Here is a 23,024-nt window from a genome sequence, read left to right on the forward strand (position 1 = left end):
TTTATTCAGTTACTTTCCTGGGCCACTGGGCTCAGTAGCCTCAGAGATACTCAGAAAAGTAGGTTGGATTTGTGGGCGACATTGGGGCAACACTGACATCAGCTGTCTCTTAGGGCTCCTTTGGGGTGAGTCGCTCCAGGACCCTATAAAACCATGCATGGCCTAGGTCAGAGTCATAATTATGAAGTTTCCCTGGAACCAGCTGAGGACCCCATGGCCTGTTGCTTCCCCAAATAGCATCCCTTCACGTTTCTCAGCCTCTGGACTACAGGGACATTTCCTCTCAGCTCTGCAGCCCCCTTCCCCAGCCCACGTTTCCCATGGAGGCAGATAACTCATGGGACGTTACCTCTCTTCTCCCCAAAGTAGAGAGTCTGCTGGGCAGGGTTAGACCATTGCAGGGATGAATCCTCATGATCTTTGACTTGGCACTTGAGCACCACGGTGCCACCAGCCACCACTGTCTCATCAGATGTCCAGGGCTGACTGTCTGCAGGAGTAGAATTGGGTTAGTTTCCTAAGGCAGCACTAGCCCCTCCACCCATTTCTGGGCCACAGTCCACCTCGTCTAATTCAGACCATCCAAGGCCCATGTCTCTGTATTCTCTTAACGCATCATGGGGGAACGAATAGAGGTGGGGTGAGGCGGGGGAAGACAGACCTTACTTCCTCTTGCTTTGAATGCACAGAAAAAGAGTCACTTGTTGACTATTTGCTGAATGAACTGACAGGGCCACAAACATTTAGAGGGATAAAGGCACCCCAAATCTACACATACCACTCCCCATGTATCTTTTCTGATAAGAGTTCTACCATTCACCTTTGAAAACACACATACGAGTCTGTCATCCTGTTTTACCTTCCTGCCACCACCTGCATATAAGGGCAAGAACAGAAGTGGTTGTAATAATGCCCAAACTAAAAGCGAAAGAAAGGCCAACCCCCAAGAATGTGGGTTGCACATTCGTTTACACAAGAGGTAGCTGATAAAACTGCAAAATAAACAGAAAAGACTTTTAAAAAAACCTAAAACGTTTTGACACAGACTTTTCAATTCCTCCAACAATAACTTCCCTTCAATCATCAGCTCCCTTAACATATTCCTTTCAGTATCAGTACTACCCGCCTCCCAAATCAACACACAAACCCAAATCACTATCCTGACGTTATTTTAGAAAATAATGGATTAAAGTTTTCCCTTCAATGTGATAGAAATATGGTTTCTAATCCCTCTCTACTTAGTCAAGTTAAACAAAAGAAGGACTAGTAAGATAGCGTGAGGATGACTCATTTGAATCCCAAACGTGCCTTCTAATCAGGCCTAGCTGTGAGCCCCTCAGTCTGTGTGACACTTGCTTCCTCCACCCAATGTTGTCCCATGTTCCCCAAAGCATGGATTCTGATTCCTAATATTGATTCCCTCATCTTCAGGTCTGACTTCCTGTGACCCGATGGCACTGACCCCTGCAGAGCTAAAATAACGCATTCTAGCTCTGATTCCTGAAACATCCACACAATTTCTTCTACGGTACTAAATTACTTAACCAGCATTGTCGCCTCTGAATCAGAAACCAAGAAACGTACTTCCGACACTCCCTGATGGAGCAATTTAAAACAATCCCCATGCTCCCTATGGTACCAACCTTACCCCTGCCCTATCTGCTTATTCCTGTCTTTCCTGGTCACCAGAGCTCCATTTCCAAGGAATATTCAATGAGCGTTCCTAGCAGAGAAGGGGCCCTGAAGAGTGAAGGTGGCACCTGCCAGAGCTGACACCAAACACCAATGCTTCTGAGCGGCTGTCTCCAAATTGGAGCCCAAAGCCTTGCTGCTAGTTTTAGTGTTTAGAATCCTAAAAATTAGAACTGACAGGGACCTTAGGGATCATGGAATCCAATTCCCTCATTTTACAGATGTAGACAATGAGGCAATGGAGGCGAAGTGATTGCTTAAGATCATTCTACCCATCGGTGATCCTAGTCAGGACTAGAATCCTGACTCTCAAGGCAGTGCTCTTTTCACTGGAATGCGCCTCAGGTAATCATCTAACTGGAGAATCAAAACTACGACTTCAGTGTTAGCAAGCCAGAGACTGAGCCGGCCTAATAAAGGTGGAAGTGATATCTTCCTTAAATATCTCAACGAAAGGTTTGGGAAACCTATCATTTACTGCTAGCCATATGCCGATTTTTGACTTGTAATCCCATTGTCCCTGGTTCCTTTTGAAGAATTCTATCTTGATTGTGTCTTTCCAGAACCTCTTTATTCTGAGTAATACACTCCTCCTGGCATCATTTTATTTTTGGAAAAAGGTGTAAGGGATACAGAGGTCCCTGTACCGGAGTGAGGGAAGGAGGAGTAGGTGCCAAAGAAGTTGGTGGTGTAGAAGTAAGTACTAAAATGTCAGATGGAGATGGGGAAGAGTTGTGTGGTAATGAGTGGAGTTGAGAACACAGGGTGGAAGCAACATGAGTGGGGGATGATGTGAGGATGGCGGAGGGAACTGCGGGACATTGAGATGAGGGGGCCTGGATTCTCACCTTGACTGGCCAGCATGTCAGGGCTGCTCCAGACTGTGGAGCTCATGGCCTCTTCGAGTGGAGCCAGAGTCCCCAGCTCCAAATTCTGCTCTTGCCAGTAGCCTGGGGAGAGAGTCTCCATGAAGGATGAGCCCTACATGTAAGCTGCTACCGTTTGGGATCTGTACGTTCATTGTTGAGGATGGGGGAGAGGACTGGCCCCTGTGAAAAGCAGGTTCACCAGGGTACCTAAGAGAAGGTGGCTTTCTCACAAAAGGGGGAGATTAACTCAAGTTCTGAAAAAGGAAGTGAAGTCTTCCTCCGAAGGGGTGAATTAAAGGAGGATGCTAAGCTTTGGCAGTCAATCACATAATGTTAGAGCCAACAGAGATCTTAGAGGTCATCTGGTCCAGTTCTCCCAGTTCACAGGTGAGGACACTGACGCCCACTAGGGTTAAAAGTGACTTGGTGAAGGTCATACAGAAACAGGAAAGATAACCAAAGACTTTTCATTCCTGATCCGGGATTCTTTCTGCTACACCAAATTATCTACTAAAATAATGACAGGTTTAATAATTAAAAAGTACGTTCCCATTTAATCCTTTTAATAAACCAGTTAAATAAGTACGTTGGTATTATCACTTCTACCTTGAAGAGAGGAAACAATGAAGTGACTTGCCCAAGGTCCTACAAACAGAAGAAGAAAGACTAGAAATTAAATGCCTGATTCCAAATCCAAAGCTCTGTTTCATGGTGACACCCTTAGCACTGAAGACAGAGACCACAGCTGGGGTTGAAAGTTACCCCACGCCTTCCTAGATTGTTACCTTCTATCCGGTGCTACGACTCTCAAGCTTTCCTCCTCCACTCTCAGTCCCACTCACCATTTTATATCACTGACTCTACTCCCTCATCTGGCACAACACACGCCCAAGACTTGAGTCACCGGCTCTCTTCCTAGTAGGTAGCCCCTAAACCCTTTTGTGAAGTACTGTATAGTTTCCATGGTCTATTTTCCCCAACTCAACCTGAGAGACGGAGGGACAAAGAAACCGGCCCTGAGAATCTTTACAGGAGCTCCCATTGCAAAGCCAGTAGCCAATCACACGCGCAAAATTCAGTAACGTCATCGGCTGCTGAGCAGAGTCCGGAACTGCTCCTTGTCCCGGGCCTGGAGTCAGGCAGAACTTCGCCAATTGTCCCAGCGCGCCAGCTCCAGAGGCAGCGGGGGAGGGGAGTGGGAGAGAACAGGACGAGAAGGGGGCGATGGGACCGAGGAGGATGGGTAGGGGAGGTGGGGAGGGTACGGGGTGGCAGGGGTGTGAGACTAAAAAGATAAGTGGGACGTGGTCTTAGGGTCCACGAGAAGAAAGGGGACGAGGAAGAGAGTTGCAGAATCAAAGGGAAAGAAGGGTGAGGGAGAGGAGAGAGTGGGGGAGGGAGGGAAGGGAGTACCGGGGAAGGGAGAGGGATGGGGGAAGGGAGAGGGTGTTAGAAAGAGTCCTAGCCTCGGGACAGGGCTCTAAGATAGCTTCAGAGGTTCACTGGCCTTCAAGGAGACGCCTCCCCTCTCCACTGTTCCTCAGACATGCTCCAGGAGGTTTGAGAAATGACTCTGTTCCCGAACAGGAGAAGCGCTAATGCCCAAATGGGGAGGGGGAGTAAAGCAGTGGAAAAAAAAAGAGTATCTGTAACAGGTAGAAGTAGGCAAGAAAGCGAACAAGGAAAGTGTTGGTGAAGAGAGGCAAGAGGATGGGAGAAGGAAAGGCGGCCAGGAAGAGGACAAGGGCGCTCAGATCCAACAGAGAGTCCCCCTGGGTGCCCTCGCCCTGCTGCCTTCTGTGGACATCAAGAATGGAGGCAACCGGAAGATGGTGAGTGTTTCACGGTATTTTGCAGGTCGTCTGTTTGTGGGCGCTTCCACACACAGTGGGAAGCCAAACTGGTTGTGCTGAAGCTTGGAATGGTGGAGGGACAGGGAGAAGCCAGAGAGGGGTCAGTGCCCCACACCACAGTATTGGTACCTAGCGCGCAAAGTAAGCACTAAATAGACCTTTGCTCAAACGGATAAAATAGCCATCTCCTACGCTGGCATAGGGCTTTCAGTTTGCAGAGTGGATTTTCAATCATGAATTCATTTCATGTCAAAACAACCTTGAGGGAGAGGCAGCCAGATAGAATCACTTTTTAGAGATGAGGTTTAGAGAGGTTCAGTGACTTACCTAAAGGCACACAAGTAACACCCTCTCAAGGATCCTCTTTCTCCTGCTGGTGGTGCACTCAAAGCTTTTTCGACAGCTTCTGTTTCTTGTAGCATTTCAGTCCATTGTACTGCAATTTACTTGTTTAGTTATCAGCCTCCTCATCTAAACTCAGAGTTGCTGAAGAGAAGGAGCCTTCCCTTCTTCATCTTTGTATTTTCAGCACTTAGCCCAGAGTGGGCTCTCAGTGCATTTAATTGGCTCTGGTAAAATTCATTCAGTCACGACTGGCGCTCTGCTGTGTCCATTCTTATTCAGGCAGAGCATGTCTTCTGTCCAGATAGCATAGGTTTAGTCTTCATTCTCTTGCTCCTTATTTCATTTGTGCTGTTTTCTGCCTTCTTCTCAGTTGCTTTTCTCCTTGCTTATATTCCTTTCATCCCTCCCCTCCTCCTGCATTTTGCTGGCTTTTTTATTTTTTTCTGAATAGGATGAATAAGTGAAATGATGATGTCGGTCATTCAAACTAAACTGAATTGTTTAGATGAGGGGTCTGATAACTAAACAAATAATCGCCAATAAATGGCATATTGGGGATATGCTTGAGATACAGTATTGTCTCTGTAGGTTTACAAGGAACTCACTCTGGTTTGCTGTGTTTTAAGAAACTGATTAAGAAGTAGCTGGGTTTTTTTTTCCTCCTGGGGGTGATACTTTACCTTGTAATTCTCCAAAGTACTTATGATCTCATGTCTCCTCTTGAGAACTGTCTGTTAATATGCCTGAAAGTTATCTTGCTGGTTTTATAAAATTGTATACCTGTAATGATAAATTCCGAAGAGCCACTCCCCTGGGTGCAGATGAGCGATTATAATGTTATTCACAGAAACATGGATAAATGGCAGAAATTATAACCTGGAATGGAATGTGAAAGCCTTGTTCTTTGGATTTAGAGCTTGCCAATTGTTTGTGACATCAGCATAAATTCCCTCAATGGATTCAGACTCGAAAGGGAAACTTAAGAGCGCTCTGAAAAGGTGGCATGCACTTTGAAGTGGAAATAATGACAGTTCTGCTCAGGCAGGGTCATTGGAAGGAAATGCAGACTTTGAGTCCACAAGACCGTTAGTAAGGGGAGGCCCAGGTTAGTCACATTGAAAAACATAAAGAGAGAGAGCTCCAGTCATATGGGTCATATTGTTTCCCTGCTTAGAAACCCTCACTGACTTCCCATTGTCTGCAGATGATATCCAGATTTATTAGCCTGGCTAATAACATCCTGCATGGTCTGATGCCAATATGTCTTTCAGCTTTGTCTTTTCTTTACTTCACTCACCCCATATCCCAGACATATGACGCTATTTGGAATTCTTTCTATAAACCCTTTCCTTTCCTGCATACATTCCCTTTCCCACAGTCATTCTGTTGATAATGCTCTTCACCCATCTTCACACATCTAAGCCCTAAAAAGCCTATTTTCTGTGGCACTTCCTTCAAGAAGGCTCCCCTGATTCCCTGATTGCCTCAGATGGAAATACTTGATTTTTTTTGAGTCACAACACTTTATCTACTTTTCTCAAATTATGCATCACTCTTTACTTTTTGGACTGCAAGTTTCGCTTTCTTCCTAAATTTTAACCATACACTTCTCCAGAGTGGCTGTTGGCAATTTACATCCCGCCCATCAGCATAAGAAGGCTCCCAGTTCTCCATGGCCTGTCCTGCCTTTCTGGATTTTACACTTTTTTCAGATGGCCCTTTTGACCGGGGGGAAGTGAGACTTCATTGTAGTGCAGATTTCCTTTGCAAGCTTGCTTGGTTGGCCAAAAAGGGCGTATGCGTTTTTTCCTGAATATATTAATATATATTAATATATTAATTAATATATATATAATATATATATATTTCCTGAATATATATAACGATTCTTCAGGTAGGGTTGATATCTGATTCGTCTCTGTATCTGATACTGGCCCCAATACAGCACACTGCACTTAGAAGGTGCTTAATGAGTATTTATTTAATAAATGAATCGAAGATGCTTAACATCTTCAACTGTGAGAACTAGGTTCAAAATCTGCCAGTGAAGAGGAAATAGCAAACCAAAAAGGCTAGGAAGAAATGGGCCAAGGAAGAGGGTAGATCATCTAGAAGCTGAAGCTCTGTACGTTTACAAGATGGGTGGAAATCTCTATTTATTGATTACCTTCTGTGTGTCATGATCCAAGCAAGGTGCTCTATATTCATTATTCCAGAGTAACCCTTTAATAGGTATTATGATGCACATGCTAAGGATGAGTTAACTAAGACTCAGAGACTAACTAAGACTCAGAAAAGTTAAGTAACTTGTCCATATGATGCATCCAATAAGTGTTGGGATAAACTTGGATCTCTCTGACCACAAAGCCCAGACTTTCTGCATATCTTCAGTACACTGCCTCCCTTTGCAGGAACATGTGCTTCGTGTGTGTGTGTGTGTGTGTGTGTGTGTGTGTGTGTGTGTGTGGTGGGGGAGGGCAGAGGTTATAGGTGGAAAGATTCCTTTTTGCATTGCTGGCCTGGGGGTGCTCACCTAAACAAAATTCACAACGCTAGCCTGCAATATGGTAAAAATAACAGTGTAGCGAGTTGGAAATGGGTGCTTGTGGTGGTGGTGTGGTTTGTATCCACTGAATTGCATTTTTAATTGGATTTCTTGGTGTGTCTTCATCTTTATCTTTGGGGGCTCACCCCAAAGACTTATAATTTGGGATGATTCTTCAGTTAACCAAGCAATAAACGTGTCTGGTTAAAACTAACAGAATGCCCTCACGTTTTCATAGCACTCTAGCACCTAGGCTACGAACTAAGATTGTCTTCTTATTTGCTCTCAGTTGTCTGCAGGGTTTCTTAATTCTTGGTCTATTTACTCATGGGTTCCAGTAGCTTTAAGACTCCCAGCATTTTAAAGGACAAAGTAGCCCTTTCACCCACTGATTTCCTTCTGATTAATTGTTCGTATTAAGAGTAGCAGAGGTGGGAACCAGGGACTTATTAATGTGCCTTTTAAAGCATACATTGGCACCTCTGATTTCATTTTTCATCCATAGTACAGGACCTCACACATAGTAAGTGCTCAATATTTATTGGATAAATAAATGAGTAACTCAAATGAATAAAAATGTATTGTTTCCAATTTAAGTGATGCTAGTAAGGAAGTTTATATGTCAGTATAACCCCTTATTGCTTGGTTTATGTATCTTCCCTGCCCTGTTTCGGGAATCTACATTGCATGGGCCTTAGGGCCATGTACAGGGTCACAGGTGCACATTTGGGATGGTGGAACAAGGGGACAGAGCTCCCCTGCATAACTGCTGCTGGCCTTGCCAGTGCTTGGGTCCAGAACTCCACTTCCCAGATTACAGAAAACACCAACTCCCCGAGTAGGAGTTGATGGTGGTGATGATGATGATGATGATGATGATGGTGATGATGATGATTCAGCATTTCTCTAACTCCAGAGTTAAAAATACTCTTCATCCCAGCCTACTTGTTATTCCTCACGACTACCATGACAGGTGGGTGGAGGAGTGTTATCTCCAAGGGAAAAACACATTGGGGGCTGTGGCCCAGAGTGCTGAAGGGACCCACTTTTAGAATGGTTTACCCACCCCCATCACTGGGCTCCCTGACCAGGTGATCTCACTCTGATTCTTCCCTAACACTAGCTATGCAGTGAATTCTTATATGTATTTCGATCACACACTGAAGAGAATGGCCATGAAATCAGAATTAGAACTCAGCGCCTTAATCTTTTCTTTACGCGCAGAGCCACATTTTTCTTTAGCAGGGAACGTCTGCTTCCGCATTTGGAGGAAAGTGGACCAGTCTCATCTGAGGCCTGATTTAATAGATAATTCCAAGATTTGGGAGGGGAGTTACTTTGACCTGAGTAACTTTAGAGCACAACACCCTGATCACAAAGGACTCTCTTTAAACTCAATTTTCTACATTTGCTCTTAGGTTGCCAGGAATTATGCTACTTCTGCGGAAGTTACTGTGTAGTTTCCTAGTCTAAGACACTGAGGGCAGGAGTGTCAAAATATTCTCTCACTTCCTGCTCTACGTTCCTTTCTAACTTTGTCCTCCCCAAGCTCCCGATTCGCTTCCATTCCCAATGTTATAGTGCGGTCAGACGAAAGAAAGCTGGGGCCATAGAGGTAAGAGTTATTCGGTCATGGGGGCTTGTCTGTCTTTTCAGGTGTACTTCCTTCCTTTCCTGTTGCTCTTCAGGGCAGGCCCCTGTCCCCTCACAGGCAGTAGGATCCCCTAAAGGATCTCCTTGCTCAGCTCAGATATGCTCCGGCTCACATCCACTTCAGAGCCTCACAGCTCAGTCACGCTTCAGCTGCCGGCCTCCCTGATCTAGGCCTTCTCTCCAGCTCGCTGGCGCCTCCACCTTTCTGGCTTGAGCTGCTGAGGCCTTGCTCCTTTGTGTTCCCTCCCTCCATTATTTCTGTTGCTGTCTGGTTTTCCCTCCTGGAGTCTTGTTTATCTACTTTCTCTCTGGCTCCCAACAGCCTCTTGAGCCCGAAGTCACTACTCTCTGGGTGTAGCTTTACTCTCCCAGGAGGCGTACACGATATAAGTGAAACTGGAAGGTGAATAGGGTGGGGAAGGGAACCTTCCCTGTAAGAAGTTCCTACTATACTGATTAGCCTCATAGCTTGGTAAAGGGTGGCCAAGAGGTACAGATTTATAGAACCAGGGATCCTATTCTGTTAGATGATCCAAGAGATTTAGGTTTGGAAAGGACGGATCTGGGCTCAAACAGGTTTATTACTGCATGAAGGCAGATACCTTTTGGTTCCATCCTAAGCAGTGTTGAAAATGAAAGGCTTTTGTTTCCTGGGTTTGGAATGGTGTGGGGCTTAGCTTTTCTAGGCTGAATGAAGAGGAGGGAATCATTAGGGTACTTGGCTAGTTTGGCTAGCTTGCCTGTGGTGGGCGTGAGGGTGGGGCTAAAACAAAAAGCACATCTTGATGTTAACCCTCTTTTCACTGAAAAAAAAAACAAACAGTTATTCCAAATGTTTTCCTATATCCAAATGTTAAAAAAGTATACAAGTTTAAGATGCCGTGAGTAACTATGTTTGCTAAAACCCTGCAGTCCATTTGCATGTTCTAGTCATTTTCTACTGACCCCTAATGGCCAGAGGTGGTTATTCCTCAGATCTTTCTGAGTCTTCTAGACAGAGGATGGAACTGGATGTCCTTTCTGACTCCCTATTACCAAAGTTCAGTAATTCCTTGCCTTCTCTTTCTGCACCTCATTCTTCCTAAAATATTTTCCCGTCTAGGATTCTTAGAAGCATAGACTTTTAGAGTTGACAAGAATCTTAAGTAGCATCTAGCGCAAACTTCCCATTTAAAAGATGAAGAACCAAGGCTCAGAGAGGCTTAGAAACTTAAGCATGGTCACACAGGCAGCTAGTGGGAGCTGTGGTTACAACCCCAGTCTTCTGTTCTCGTTGCCATTTGATAGCAGTCCTGTGAACTAGCTAATTTGGAAGTTAAGTTGCCATTTAGTGTTACTTTACTTCCAGTGACGTCCACTCTTCCTGCTTCCCATCTCCCTGTGCGTTGTAGTGTGGAACCCCAGGACTCTAGATCTCAAGGGAAGTAACTCTACTAAATGCTGGGCAGGTTACAGAAGTTGGGGTGAGATGAGGAAGGAGTCCCTGAAGGTGCGAAGAATGGCATCGTCAAATGTCAGGGTCTTCATGGCAGATTCCGGTTCTCACCAAAGAGGAGGCCATGGGGCAGAAGCTACTTCCATGCCCTTTAGGAGTTAAAAGGGTGATGAGAAGGACAGGCCGTGTGTACGTGTGCGTGCTAGCATCTGTGTGGTGGAGAGCTGGAGGATGGTACCCTGATTGTGATGTGGGAGACAGAGACTCGAAGAGAGAAGAACGCAGAGGAGCTTTTCTTATTCTTGAGCTAGTGAGAGAAGAAATCTGGAGGCAGAAGTGGGCTTGCAGTAGGCTGGGGGGGGGGCTCTCGGAGACTTAGTTAAGATTCTGAGGAGCAGAGACTGGGAAGTGGGTGGCAGAGAAGGAGGTGGGGACAGCTGTTGCTTTGATTTGCTATTGAGTCAGTGTTCTCGGTGCATTAGCACTGGGAGGGAGCCCTGGGCTGGCCCCCAACAAAAACAAGCCCCTCTGGAGCCAATACTGTGTTGTAGTAAGAACTGCAGTTGGGAGACAGAAAGGAAGGGGATCTAATCCCCAAAGAGCCCCTTCCTCGCCTTAGCACCTACCTTCTAGGACTGGGCTCTGTGCTCCAGACAAGTGTCTAGTGTTCTGTACTAAGAGGCTGGGGGGAGGTGATGAGACACAGCAGAACGGATCGGCTCAGTAAGGGCTGCTAGGAGCATGGGTTCTGTGCAGGGCTTTGACTTTCATCAGTTGTTTCTCAAGCAAGTCCCTAAGGTAGGGCATGAAATCACTCCAGTTGAAGACAGCCTGGAGCCATTTTAGAAGTGGCCTTTTACCCCTATCTCCTCATTCCCTTCCCACCATGCTCACATACTCAGAAATCACAACAGGTATGACCTGGAGTCTGTATTCTAATGCAATAGAGAGTCAGGAGTCTAGACTTTGAACTCTCAGATGTCCCTTGAACCAAGTGCAGGCACTTTTATACCCTTTCCCTAAATGTATCTAGCTGCTTTCACACGTATGTAATAGAACTGGGGAAAAAAATCACCCCATCTTCGGAAAGTACTTAGGAAAGGATACATAACAGAGTCAGCATGGAGTAAATGAAAGCATAATTCAGTTTAACTTGTTGGAAAATATGTTTAGCGATGAGAAAATACGGACTGGGAATGGGAGGGAAAGCCCAGGGACCCTGGGGAGAAGTAAAGAGCAGATTCCCTGAGGAATCTCCAACCAGGTGCCAAAGCCTTGCTCCTAACCCTCCAGAGCCTCCATACCTGTTCGAGTGCATGGATGCATTCCCTTCTCAACAAGCTCTATCTTATTCTTTGCTCTTTAATGTGGCACTTTAGATATTTCAGGCTGATGGCTTGGTGTGGCGGGATAACAATGCTGTGAAAAAGTTTAATTTGTTAGAAGTCAGGCAAGAAAGCGTTCATCTCGGCCGGCTCTCATTTTACGGACTTGTTTCTCTTCACTGGGTCATCAGAATCAGGGTGTGGATGACAGGTTCGGGGCAGTGATCAGGAAGACCACATGGCGAAAAAGGTGGTCTGCTCTACACACCCACACTACTCTGGGCTCCCCTCTTCTGCCAGTCCTAGCTGAGATGTAGTCTCTGCCCTTCACTTTTCTCACCTAAAAATGTATTTTTCGGCAGGTTGTTGTTCAGTTAGCCTTACTTTGGGCCTTCCTGGGAATTTAACCCTTCTGTGAGATAGACACATTCTTCCAAGTCTGCAGACCTCACAGTTCCCGATATGGCAAATAATTCCGTTCTGACCCAAAGAGCTCCTCTCCTTAAATCTTCTTGAGAGTCTCTTCTTCAGTGTGGATATACATTTGATTTTGTTCCCCAAGATGCACATATATTCCAACCTGGTGACTCCCTTTTTCTCCTTCAGGATGTGTCCCTCACTACACACATGACAACTACAATTTTCACTATTTGTATCTCTGTTTTCATTATTTTTTGGTCATAAACATAGCATTTTCTTATGACCCAGATACAGAGCCCTTTTCACAAGCCCGTTATTAATCAAAATCCCTAATGTCCAGCAAACCATATGGTTTAAACTCAGAGATCCTCCCCAAAGCAGAATTCAGGCTCTCTCTCCTGCTCAAACTCCCCAGGAGAGGGCCAGAATCCTCTTCTCCCCAGGGCTGAGGCTCAGTCCATCTGTCACTGACACTGGACTCTGGGGCTTGGAAACCAGAAGAGAGTTGGCATGAAGCAGCAGTTGAGGATAAATGAGAATGTGTGAGGCCCATGGGTTTAGTGATGGTGGTTTTTATATTTGTTTGAGATTACAGGATGGAGATTAGAGGAGGGAATATATAATATGTGTTTGGAAATATCTCATCCTTAAGAACTAGAGTAAGAACTAGTAGGGCTTCCCTGGTGGCGCAGTGGTTGAGAGTCCGCCTGCCAATGCAGGGGACGCGGGTTCGTGCCCCAGTCCGGGAAGATCCCACGTGCCGCGGAGCAGCTGGGCCCCGTGAGCCATGGCCGCTGAGCCTGCGCGTCCGGAGCCTGTGCTCCGCAACGGGAGAGGCCACAACAGTGAGAGGCCCGCGTAACCGCAAAAACAAAACAAACAAACAAAAAGAACTAGTAAGAACAAGTGAGTATAACTGTCTCACTGTTAAGTTTACATTTGCTGAGGGACAAATGATTAGGAGCAGATGGTAAAACGGGCCCCTCATTTTATGATAATGAGAGAACTTGACTCTAGGCTCTTCAAAGACTGACCTAGGCTAGGCTAAGTCATAAGTTACTTGTCATCGATGTATTTATTAGAGGTTTGCTGGGTTTCCAAGGAGTATCGGGTATTTAAGTCAGAGACTCAATAAACCAGTTCACCTTCTGGAGCTTTTTACTCTGTCTGAGGCTTTGGCTGGAATTCTAGAATCCAAATTGGAAGCAAAGAGCCAGGTCCCAGAAGAAAAATGAACACAAGAAACAAGGATCTGCATCTTCCCAATGAAATCTGCTCTTGGAAGTATAGTTCTCCATTCTATTTTGCTAACACCTGGGACTATATGAAGGAAATGGAGAACTAAGTAGTGGCTAGCTTAGAGATAAATGGCTGAGATGTCAGCTTTCATTTCTTTTTCTTTTTTTCTCTAGGGTGAGGTGATGCATCTGACCTTTCTGACCCTGAACTGGAAGTAAATGAGCCAAAGGTGCTTATCATTAGCAATCAATACACAATTAGTGTAGGTCTAGCTGGGGTAAGGAAAAATAAATCCTTAGAGAAAACAACATTTTAGTTCTTTTTATTATTTAGCTTTCTTATTCTCCTGGAGATGTCCAGGAGAAAGATGGAGAGAGATGAGAGGGCTAAAGAATCCCAGAGGTAAGAGCTCACATGGAAGAATGATACACATATTGAAAAAAATGTTGGCGTCTCTGCATTAGAATCCTTTCAGAAACATGTCTGCTCTTTATGAGAACGGGGTCTCAGGGAGATGAGGAGATGGGAGAAACTCCAGCTGTTACCATAACCCTAATTCTGTCTTCTTGAAGGCTCTCTCATGGAGATAAATCACTTCCATTACCTGTCCTTGAGGAATGAAGTTTCTCCTTGTATCAAAGAAGGAAATGGAAGAGGGGTCCTGGAAATTAATTCTGGAAACCTGTTTCCCCAGCCTCACTCTGGTGTAGGTCATTCATAAGTGTTAACTATTCTATGAACTATTATGCAAAACTGACGTGGGGAAATCAGCATTTAGGGGAAGAGAAGCTTGTGTAGCTTTGATGTGATGGGAGGAACATGTTGGCTGTCTAGTCTCAGACTGGCAGGGGCTGAGCATTCTCATTGGGATCATTGGCAGATACCCCAAAAGAGTAGCAGAGTCCAGTTTAAAGATCCAGCTCCTGAGATCTGGCCAAGGACTTGGACTCTGGGATAGGATGGTTATATTTAAGGCCATGTAGTCTGTACTAGATGGTTATAATGATGAGGGACATGAGCCAGGGATTCGATATTTATCTTCTATGCCTCTCATATATTGAATTCCTCTATTATCTATTCTGATAACCTATCCTATATGTTGTCTTTACGTTTACTGCTAAGGCTGAGGGGACAGGAACAACGGGTACCATGACAGGACAATTAGAGTTGGTTGTCAGGCTCAGAGTGGTGTTAAGAGGTACATGCTCATAAACTGAGTAGGACTCATTTTGCATTCCACATTTATAGTGTATATGTGGTTATAGTGTATGAGCAATGCTGTCTCGATCTAAACCACAACTATTTGTAGTTCTGTTTTAAATCTATGAGTCCATATATGGCAAAACATTCAGTTCTTTTGAGGCCATTTGAGGTCACTCTATGTCCTGGTCTCCTGAACACTGCAAACCACACTTCTTTTCAACCTCAGTATTATTTGCTCTTTCTGTCCCCTTCCTACAGGGGATTAGGTGGTTATGAAGACTCTCCAGATCTATATCTACAGGTCTTGTTTACCTCTTTCTGGTGGAGCAGGTCAGGGATCATAACCAAGATCATGTGTGTGTTTGTGGTAGGGGGAGGGAAGTTCCAGCCCTGTTCTGAGGGCTGCAGTGTAGAGAGTAAAGAGATTAGGAGCTTGGATGGGAGCAGGACCACGGAGAGCAGCAAGAAGAGCCTGGAGCATCCCTGTCAGGGGCTAGCACCATGGAGAGCTCAAAGTACCTGTGGTTTGTTCCACAAAGAACAGGGCGACCAGGATCATAGGTTAAGGCAGCCAGCTCTCAAGCCAGACATCAGGGCTTCTGCTAGGATCACACCACACACATCACTTGCTCTCAAAGGCCTCCTGAAGTACTCTGTTTGAACCTGCCACACATACAACCAAGAGATTGTGCTAAAAAGTGAGGACCGCCACCAGACTGAGTTTGTCAACATGAGCCTCAGTAATTATGAAAATTACATTAGTATCAGTGGTGGTGGAAGAGGTTTTGACTTGCTACAACCAATTTTGCATGAAATTAATAGTATCTTTCAGTGTGGGAAAAAGAGCACCACAAAGCCTGTGTCCCCTCAGAGACACGCTAGGCATGAGGAAACCAAAATGTGTATTACAGTCAGATAGGGTATGAGATGTATCAGAGTCCGGGTGCTCTAAGGCACCCCAAATTGCTGTGAATCGTCCAGTCTTGATCATACACAGAAAAATGGAATGGATTATGACTCTTAAAAAGGGTATTGTCCTCAGGACTTAGAGGCCTCTGTGTTAGTTGGGAAATTTGGCCACTCTCTTTAGACTTAGGGGAATTTCAGTAAAGGGACAGATAGTTCTCTCTTTCAGTACTTGTTGCTTCCATGAAGAATATGTAGCTTTAATGAGCTTATATTTTGTAAAAACTCTCAGCAGCTTCATGTGTTCGAGACTCTTGACAACTTGACTTCTCAGTGCTAGAATGGATGGATCTCCTTGTTATAACAGGATTGGATTGGGTTTTTACTTGGGTTATAAAACCTCTGAGCATCAGCTGGTTCTGACCTTGTAAAGAATCATCTCTGCTGCTGATCCTAGAGGAAGAAGCAGATCTTTGGCCCCAGAGACTTGTTCTCCTCTATTTTACAATTAGGTGGAGTGTTTGTTCTTAATTTGACTGAGTTCTTAGAGACCCTGAATCTTTTTCTGATGGCTTGCTTTTCTGGTGGTTTGTTTCTCTCTATTTCTTATAAGCATTCCCATGAGGATGGCTATTCTCAGAATTTATGGATGGACTTCTAGGACATGACCTTATCCAGGAAACAAACTGTTCCAGTACGTTGACCTATGGCCGATGATTAAACAGGAAATATTAACTTTTAGCATGAAAAATGAAAGGAGAAGATATAATTAACAAAACTACCTAATACCCTGGCTTTTTCATTCAGTAGTCAGTAAGGAGCTGGTCCAGTCCACAGCTTGCTTTCATGGAGAACCTGGAGGCTAGATTACCACCCTTCAGTGAAATTCCATTACTGAGAACTAGATGACAAAAAAGGGATTGTTGGGCTGGTTCTGTTGGAGTAGGAAACAACAAAGAATGTGACTAGCCACAGCCCCAGGGGTTTTATTATTTCTCTGATGAGAACTGTGAGGATCTTTTCCTAGGTTATTTTTTTGTGACCTAAGGACAAGCAGCTTTTGATTCTATTGTATATATTATTTGGACTGCAAGAAAGCAGTAGTAATACCAAGGGGTACCAAAATCAGATCTAAGGATTTTCAGAGCAATGGCACAACTACTTAGTCTGCTGTTTCAAAGTGACCAAAGCACCAAAAAGATGCCATCTGTGGAATTTTATGGCTGCAGAACTATGAGTCATTCTTCAAGTGAATAGTGAATGTCTCCAACAAGGCGCTCTTGAAATTAGATTTGGCCCTCCTTTTCTCCTCAGCTGGAAGAAGAGAGAGAGAGAGAGAGAGAGAGAGAGAGAGAAGACACCTAAGGGTAGTGAGCTGTCTCATTTACTGTTAGTCTAGGGCAGAGGATTTCAAACTGTATGTGGCAGAACCTCTGTCTATGCCTTAAGGATTAGGGGGAGTGTAGAGGAAGCCAAGAAGAAGGGTGAGAGGGCTCCAGGTCTTATCTGTTTCAATAAGAGTAATTCTCCTTGGATCTGTTTTATTTATTTGATAAAGGAATTTCACATCTTTAAAGATAAAAGTGAGAAAACCACTGTACTAAAAGAAACTACTAAAACCAACAGTGCTGCCTAGCCCTAGGGAGAGCTTAGGACAGAATCTTTGGTGTAACTGCTGGATAGGCAGCTGACATGCCACAGCTTGGACCCCACATCAGACAGACTGTATGATTCCAGTGTCTCTCTGACGGTTTCAACTTCTTTGTGCCAGAAAATGCACATGTCTGAAGGGAGAGCATCTCCTTCCCAGGGGTTCCCAGCTGTAACTGGGAAGAGAACAGGAACAGAAACAGAACAGCTACAGCTGCAACTAGGAACAGAAACTGGCTGGAGTAGGTCTGCCAAGCAGATCTGTGGGCAGCTCTAGAGTGAATGTCTGCTGGATTTCTCCGGCACACTGGGCATGATCTCTGCACTGGGCACCTGGCCAGGGGGCTGCAGAATGGATGGCAGTGGACAGAAGGTCATTGGGAAGGGAAAGATATTCATGTGTGAGGCAGTGCAGTCCAAAGTTAAACTGCTATATCCTGGTATAAAGCAAAGTGAGGCTGCCCACCTGTCTGTCTCTGCACTAGATCAGCTCACAGAGTGCTGGAAATAACTTGAAAAGGAAGAATCCAAGGAAGTCTGGTTACAATGTTGAATGTTGAGCTGCTCACCAGAAAGACAACCACAGAATACATTAAGTTCACAGGCCTTGTATCCCCCAAAGCTGGAACTGCCAACTTCTACCAATACTAGTGGAGAAACGTGAGAAGGAAGGGGCAGGTGGCAAACTCTCAATATCTAAGCCATCCCTGAGTTTCTAGCCACAGCACTCATGGCCGGGTTCAGATAACAGTTGTTTGCCCTTCTCCAACCTCTCAATCCCTGTTCAGCCTTATGAAACCTAAAAAAACCAAAATGTATGCTGTACTTCAGGGAGCTGTATACCCCAGCAGCATATGAAGTTTGTTTTCCTCATTCTAAATGGAAATAGCCTCTCTGCCATACACCCTTGACCACTCCAGCATCCGTGTATTAGGATATCTTGTCCTTAAACTTTCACACCACGTCTCTTCTTGTTTTGGTCAAATGTTACCAGGTAAGCCATATACTGCCTAGCTCCCTGCCCAGGGACCTCAGGCCAAGTCAGGGGTACTAGACACACCTTCTTCATGATCCTGGGCAGAATGGCCTTAGGATCACCACCCATGAGCATTAAATCTATGCACCTACCTCCCCCATCAGAGTGGGTCTTTTTTGATCCTGAAGCTAAGAAGTAGAATTAATTTAGATAGAAGATCACATGTGGTTGTGCCTCTTGTACATCAGTACATCCTGAGACATTACAACCAGACATATGTCCACTGTCTGCACAGATGATGCTCTACAAGGAAAATGATGCTTGATTTGACTCTGACTTGGGAACAGATCTCCCTCCCCATCCCCAAATTCTCAACCCCTCCTCCAGACATTCTCCATTCAAAATGTACTGCCTTCCACTCTTCCCTCAAGCCACTGCTCTGAGATATATATATATATATATATATATATATATATATATATATATATATATATATATATATATATATATGGATAAAGCATTTCTCTTCCTCTAAACCTTAAAGCCTGAGTAGGGGCTGGAGCCTGAATTGAAGACCAGGAAAGAATAGTGCAGTTGGTGAAGAAAGACTTGGCTAGGGTATGGATTTTCTCTCTTCTCCAATGTTTACATCCTAGGATTGAGCTCACAGCTTTCTGGGATGACTTCATTCTGTTTAGGTCTCAGCCTGGCCCCATCAGTTCCCATGGCCGAACAGGGGCAGTTTGGGTCATGCTTGTCTCTCTTAAACCCAGCTACCAGGATGGGAAGGCCAGGGGCTGCAGCTGAAAGTCAAGGCTTAGTAGAGACTCGTTATTGTGGTCCATACACCCAGCAGCCTCTCCTTGCCTTGCACTTAGCCTGCCCTCCCTCAGGACTCTCTTCACCTCCTCAGCGAGTAGGGTCATCAGGACAGTCCTCTGGGGAAGGGGGATTCCACACAGGGGAGAGGAGGGGCTGCTGTCTCTATGGTGACTTGGGCAGGAACTCCCCTGGGGAGGGTTAATGGGTACAGAGTAGAAGGACTCAGCCGGCCAGCTGTAGGTAGGGGATCCCCAGTGTCCTCATACCAGCAGAAACTCCTTTATCATGATGGAGACAGGGCTAGGGGAGCAGGTCAGGCGAGATGGAGCAATTATTCCTCCAGCACCCGGGCTCTTCGCCTGTTTCCTTCAGATGAAATTCTCTACATCATCATCCCCAGTTTCAACCCCTCCCCTCTCCACCCCCGCCCCGCCCTGTGCCCATCCCTTCTGGCCACTGGGTCCATCACCCAGGAGCCGCCTCCCCTTTCTCCTCCCCTGCGGTTCTTTCTGTTTTCCGTTGGCATCTGGCCGGGCATAGCCACCACCCTCCCCTTCACTGTCCCCACATCCCTTGGCTCTGCAGAGGTCCCGGTCCCTCTTCCCCTCCCCCAGCCCAGCCTGCCTCACATAGGGGCGGAGGAGACCGAAGGATGCATTCCTTTAGTCCCTTCACAGCCTGCCCTCACTCCTCCGGGAACCTGAGGCTCGAAGCTGTGGCTCCCTTCCTGGTCTCCCTACAAACTGCCCCCTGCCACCCCATTAATCGTCAGCAGCCTTTAAGAAAGCTGAGGTGCCCCGACAGAGCTGACCTACATAGCCCGGTCCAGGGCAGGAGGGGGCCCCAAGTCCCCTCACCCCTGGCCCCGCCTCCTTTCTCCCCCCCCACACTCTCTTCCTTCATCTTTCTACCGTGACAAACCCAAGAAGGTTTGAGTTCCTGACTGAAGCAAAGGGGGCTAGACAAGACACCCCACCCCAAATTTGGAAAATCAATCCTTAGCCTTGGAAAGCTTTGGGTTTTCTATGCATCCTCCTCCCCAAATACCTTCATCCTTCTCTTTGCCCAGCCTCTCCCCACTGCCCCCCCCATCCCCCTCCTCCGCTCTCGTCTGGGTTTCTTTTACCAGCTTCTGCCACCGCTAGGGATGTTGCCATCCCGGGGCCCTCTCCGCCCAGTGTTGTTGTTTTGCTCCAAGAAGAAGCCCCCCACTTCCTTGCCCACGCCCCCCTCAAGAGCCTCACCCAGGCTCCCTTCCCTGCCCACTCGGAGCTCCGCCGCCGGTGGTGGGGACGGGCTGGGGAGCAGAAATGTTTGCATACAGCAGTTTGGGGTATTGCACTGGCTACCCAACCCCTCCAGACATACATACACAAACACCCGACACACGCCCTGACTGAAACAGCGACAAATCTCACTCCGCCCCCAACACACACTGACACAGACATACACACAGATACTGACACAGAAACGCAGAACCAGACACCAACACAGACGCGCACACCCAGACACACACACGGACATCAACACATCCATACCCCGGGATGCTTATAACAGACCCAAACCCCGACTGCACACGCAGACACACTCGACGGTGTACAAGGAGGGGGCATACCCGGCACACCCCACGATCCACAGAGACACGGACGCTCAGAGACAGACACAGGGGTATCAGCAGCGACTGGCGACTTTAACCCCCGCTTCCAAACAAAGCCAACAGGCTCCCTCCGCCCCCGCAGCCGGTCGGAACCCCCGCCCCGGTCCCACCCCCCCTCCCCTGGCGCCGCCCCCTCCCTCACTCACCGTCCTGGGAGAGGTTGGCCCCGCCGGGCGCCCAGCAGCTGGCGAAAAGCAGGAGCAGGGGCAGGGCGGAAGGGGCCCCCATCGCGCTTCCCGGCCGGCTCCCTGGCTGGGCGCTGGCGAGCCTGGGTCCCCAGGGGCTGGGGCTGGGGAGGGGGTAGACGACGACACTGACCGAAAGGGCGCCCCCGAGCCGCTTCGGAGCCCGGGGCCGAGGCGGGGACCGAGAGGGAGCCGGCGCTGCTGCAGTCGCGGGGATTAAATAGGGCGCTCGGAGCAAACCATTCGGTTGGAGGTGGAGGGGGGGTGACGGGGGCTGGGCTGGTCGCGGGGGGGACAGGTTGCCGCATTCCCCACGCCCCCCCCCCCCGCCTCACGCACCCCCTGCGCGCAGTCGTGGTGCCTTCCACCTTCTCCCTCGGGAGCTCCACCAGCCCGGCTCGGGCGTGGAGCAGAGGGAGAGAGCTGGCTCAGCAGTGGGACCTGCCGCCCACCCCTCTTAGGCTTGGGGTGGAGGGGGGGGGGTCGGGCAGGGCCCTGGGCCAACTGACGGGATCGGCCACTGCCCGCCTGGGCAAGGGTGTGCCCACTAGCCCGAGATCCTCCAGCCCCGCCCTCCCTCCTTTGGCAACCCGGGATCCCCAGGAGCCCTGGGGTTCCCCTATCAACAGTATGCCCAGGGACATCTCTTCCATGGGTAACCAGTTACCCTGGTCAATCTCCAAAGCACTAACATCCCTAGTTCCTCTTACCAAATGAGCCCCTAGTTACACGCCCAGTAACAACTTGTAGCCCCAGGCAATTTCCTTTGACAGGCATCTTCCAGCAAGGCCCCAGGCCATGGGAATCAACACTTCTCTCAATCCCTCCTCAAAGAAATTACTCCCCATCTAAAAACAGTGACTTCCCTTCAGACTCTGCCCAACCAAGCTGCCTACAAAGCAACTCAGTGGTTTCCCTCCTTAATCCTTCCTATTCCCCCACTTTACTCCCAGCCCTTACCCCCAATATTTTTCTTCTTAATATTTCAAAGGAGTTTGTCCTTCCTTCTCAAATTCTAGTGAGTAAGATTCCTGGGTGAGCAGAAACTAACACACCATTGTAAAGCAATTGTACCCCAATAAAGATGTTAAAAAAAAAATTAAATCTTAAAAAAAAAAAAAATTCCTGGGTGAACGATCTGATCTACAGACCCTCAGGAAGCTGCCCTCTTAAGGGCCAGTGCATCTGTGGCTAATGCAGTTCTTGCCCCTGAGGCCAGATATAAGATGAAGGAGAGAGGCGGGGTGTCTGTACTTGCTCTTGGCTCCTGAGTGCCAAGCCCCCTGGGGTTTGGGTTTGTTTTTGTGTGATTGAAGTTCTCTGGAAGCGTCTTGGTACATCTCAGAAAGAGATCCTTCTGAGTCAGTTTTGCTCAAACTTAGCTTTTGGGAATACATTCCTAAATTTTAGAATCTCTGAATCAAAGAATTTTATGTATATAAGGATTCTTAGAAAATATTTGGTCCAATCCCTTATTACACAGGTGCAACTGAGATCCAAAGGGTATGAATTGATCTACCCAAGGTTATACTGACAATTAATAGTAGAAAACACAAGGAATCATATGATTTTTAAAGTACCGTCCAATCTTGGGAGGCCAATTTTGTCCCTAGATGAGGGATTTGGGTACCTGTCTTCTAAGCCCTGGACCAGTCCCCTCTCTGAACTGCTTGTACCTCACTGTGCTAATCTTCAACGTTTGGGTAATCTTTCCTCCTCTCAGATAGGCTTCACAGCTGTTTGTGATGGACTTAATGTCTCTGTCACCTAGTAACTCAAGGACAAGGATGTGCAAAGTACTTAGTAATCAGTAAAGCTCTGTATGAATGTTAGTCACTGGTGGAGAGGATGAGAGAGAATATTCTCCAGGAAGACCCTTGAGGATAGCCAGAAAGCTGCCCCTCTGTTTTTCTTCTCGCTGTTTGTGGAGTTTATCGATCGTTTCTGGGAGAAGAGCTCTGCCTACCTCTTGAACACTTACTAAATGTCTGGGTGTTTATTAAGAATTATTTGTAAGAGTTTTTGACCACCTTGGGTTACCTGACTTGCCTACCTTGACACATCTTAGTGACTCCAAACCGTTCTACTGCCCTGGGGTTCTCTGCCTCCCTGGGGGTTCTCTGACACCTTGGAATCTGTGAGAGGCAAAGCTAGAGGGAGGAGTGTGGTTGAGGGATACAGACACCTGGATGTAAGAGAGAGGTGAGACTGGACTATGGGGTGGGGCAGGAGGGGAGATAAGGGGAAAA

The 23,024-nt window shown here is 46.8% G+C and overlaps 1 protein-coding gene across 2 annotated transcripts in view; it reads right to left on the bottom strand.

Annotated features, from left to right (window-relative positions):
* CADM3 (cell adhesion molecule 3) overlaps nt 1-20,992 on the bottom strand; it is a 29,947-nt gene extending 8,955 nt beyond the window's left edge. The window contains exons 1-3 of one of the 2 annotated variants that reach the window (XM_004284467.3): nt 20,737-20,992; nt 2,541-2,642; nt 350-490 (exon numbers count right to left, since the gene is read on the bottom strand). In XM_004284467.3, coding sequence (XP_004284515.1) covers nt 350-490; nt 2,541-2,642; nt 20,737-20,818 — 325 coding nt within the window. In that variant the 5' untranslated portion in view covers nt 20,819-20,992. The remainder of the gene's footprint in view (nt 1-349; nt 491-2,540; nt 2,643-20,736) is intronic. The other variant, XM_004284468.3, reaches the window with a different exon arrangement.
* Nucleotides 20,993-23,024: the final 2,032 nt, after the last annotated feature.

This window comes from Orcinus orca, chromosome 1 (genome assembly GCF_937001465.1).
Source record: "Orcinus orca chromosome 1, mOrcOrc1.1, whole genome shotgun sequence".
In the NCBI taxonomy this organism is placed as follows: Eukaryota; Metazoa; Chordata; class Mammalia; order Artiodactyla; family Delphinidae; genus Orcinus; species Orcinus orca.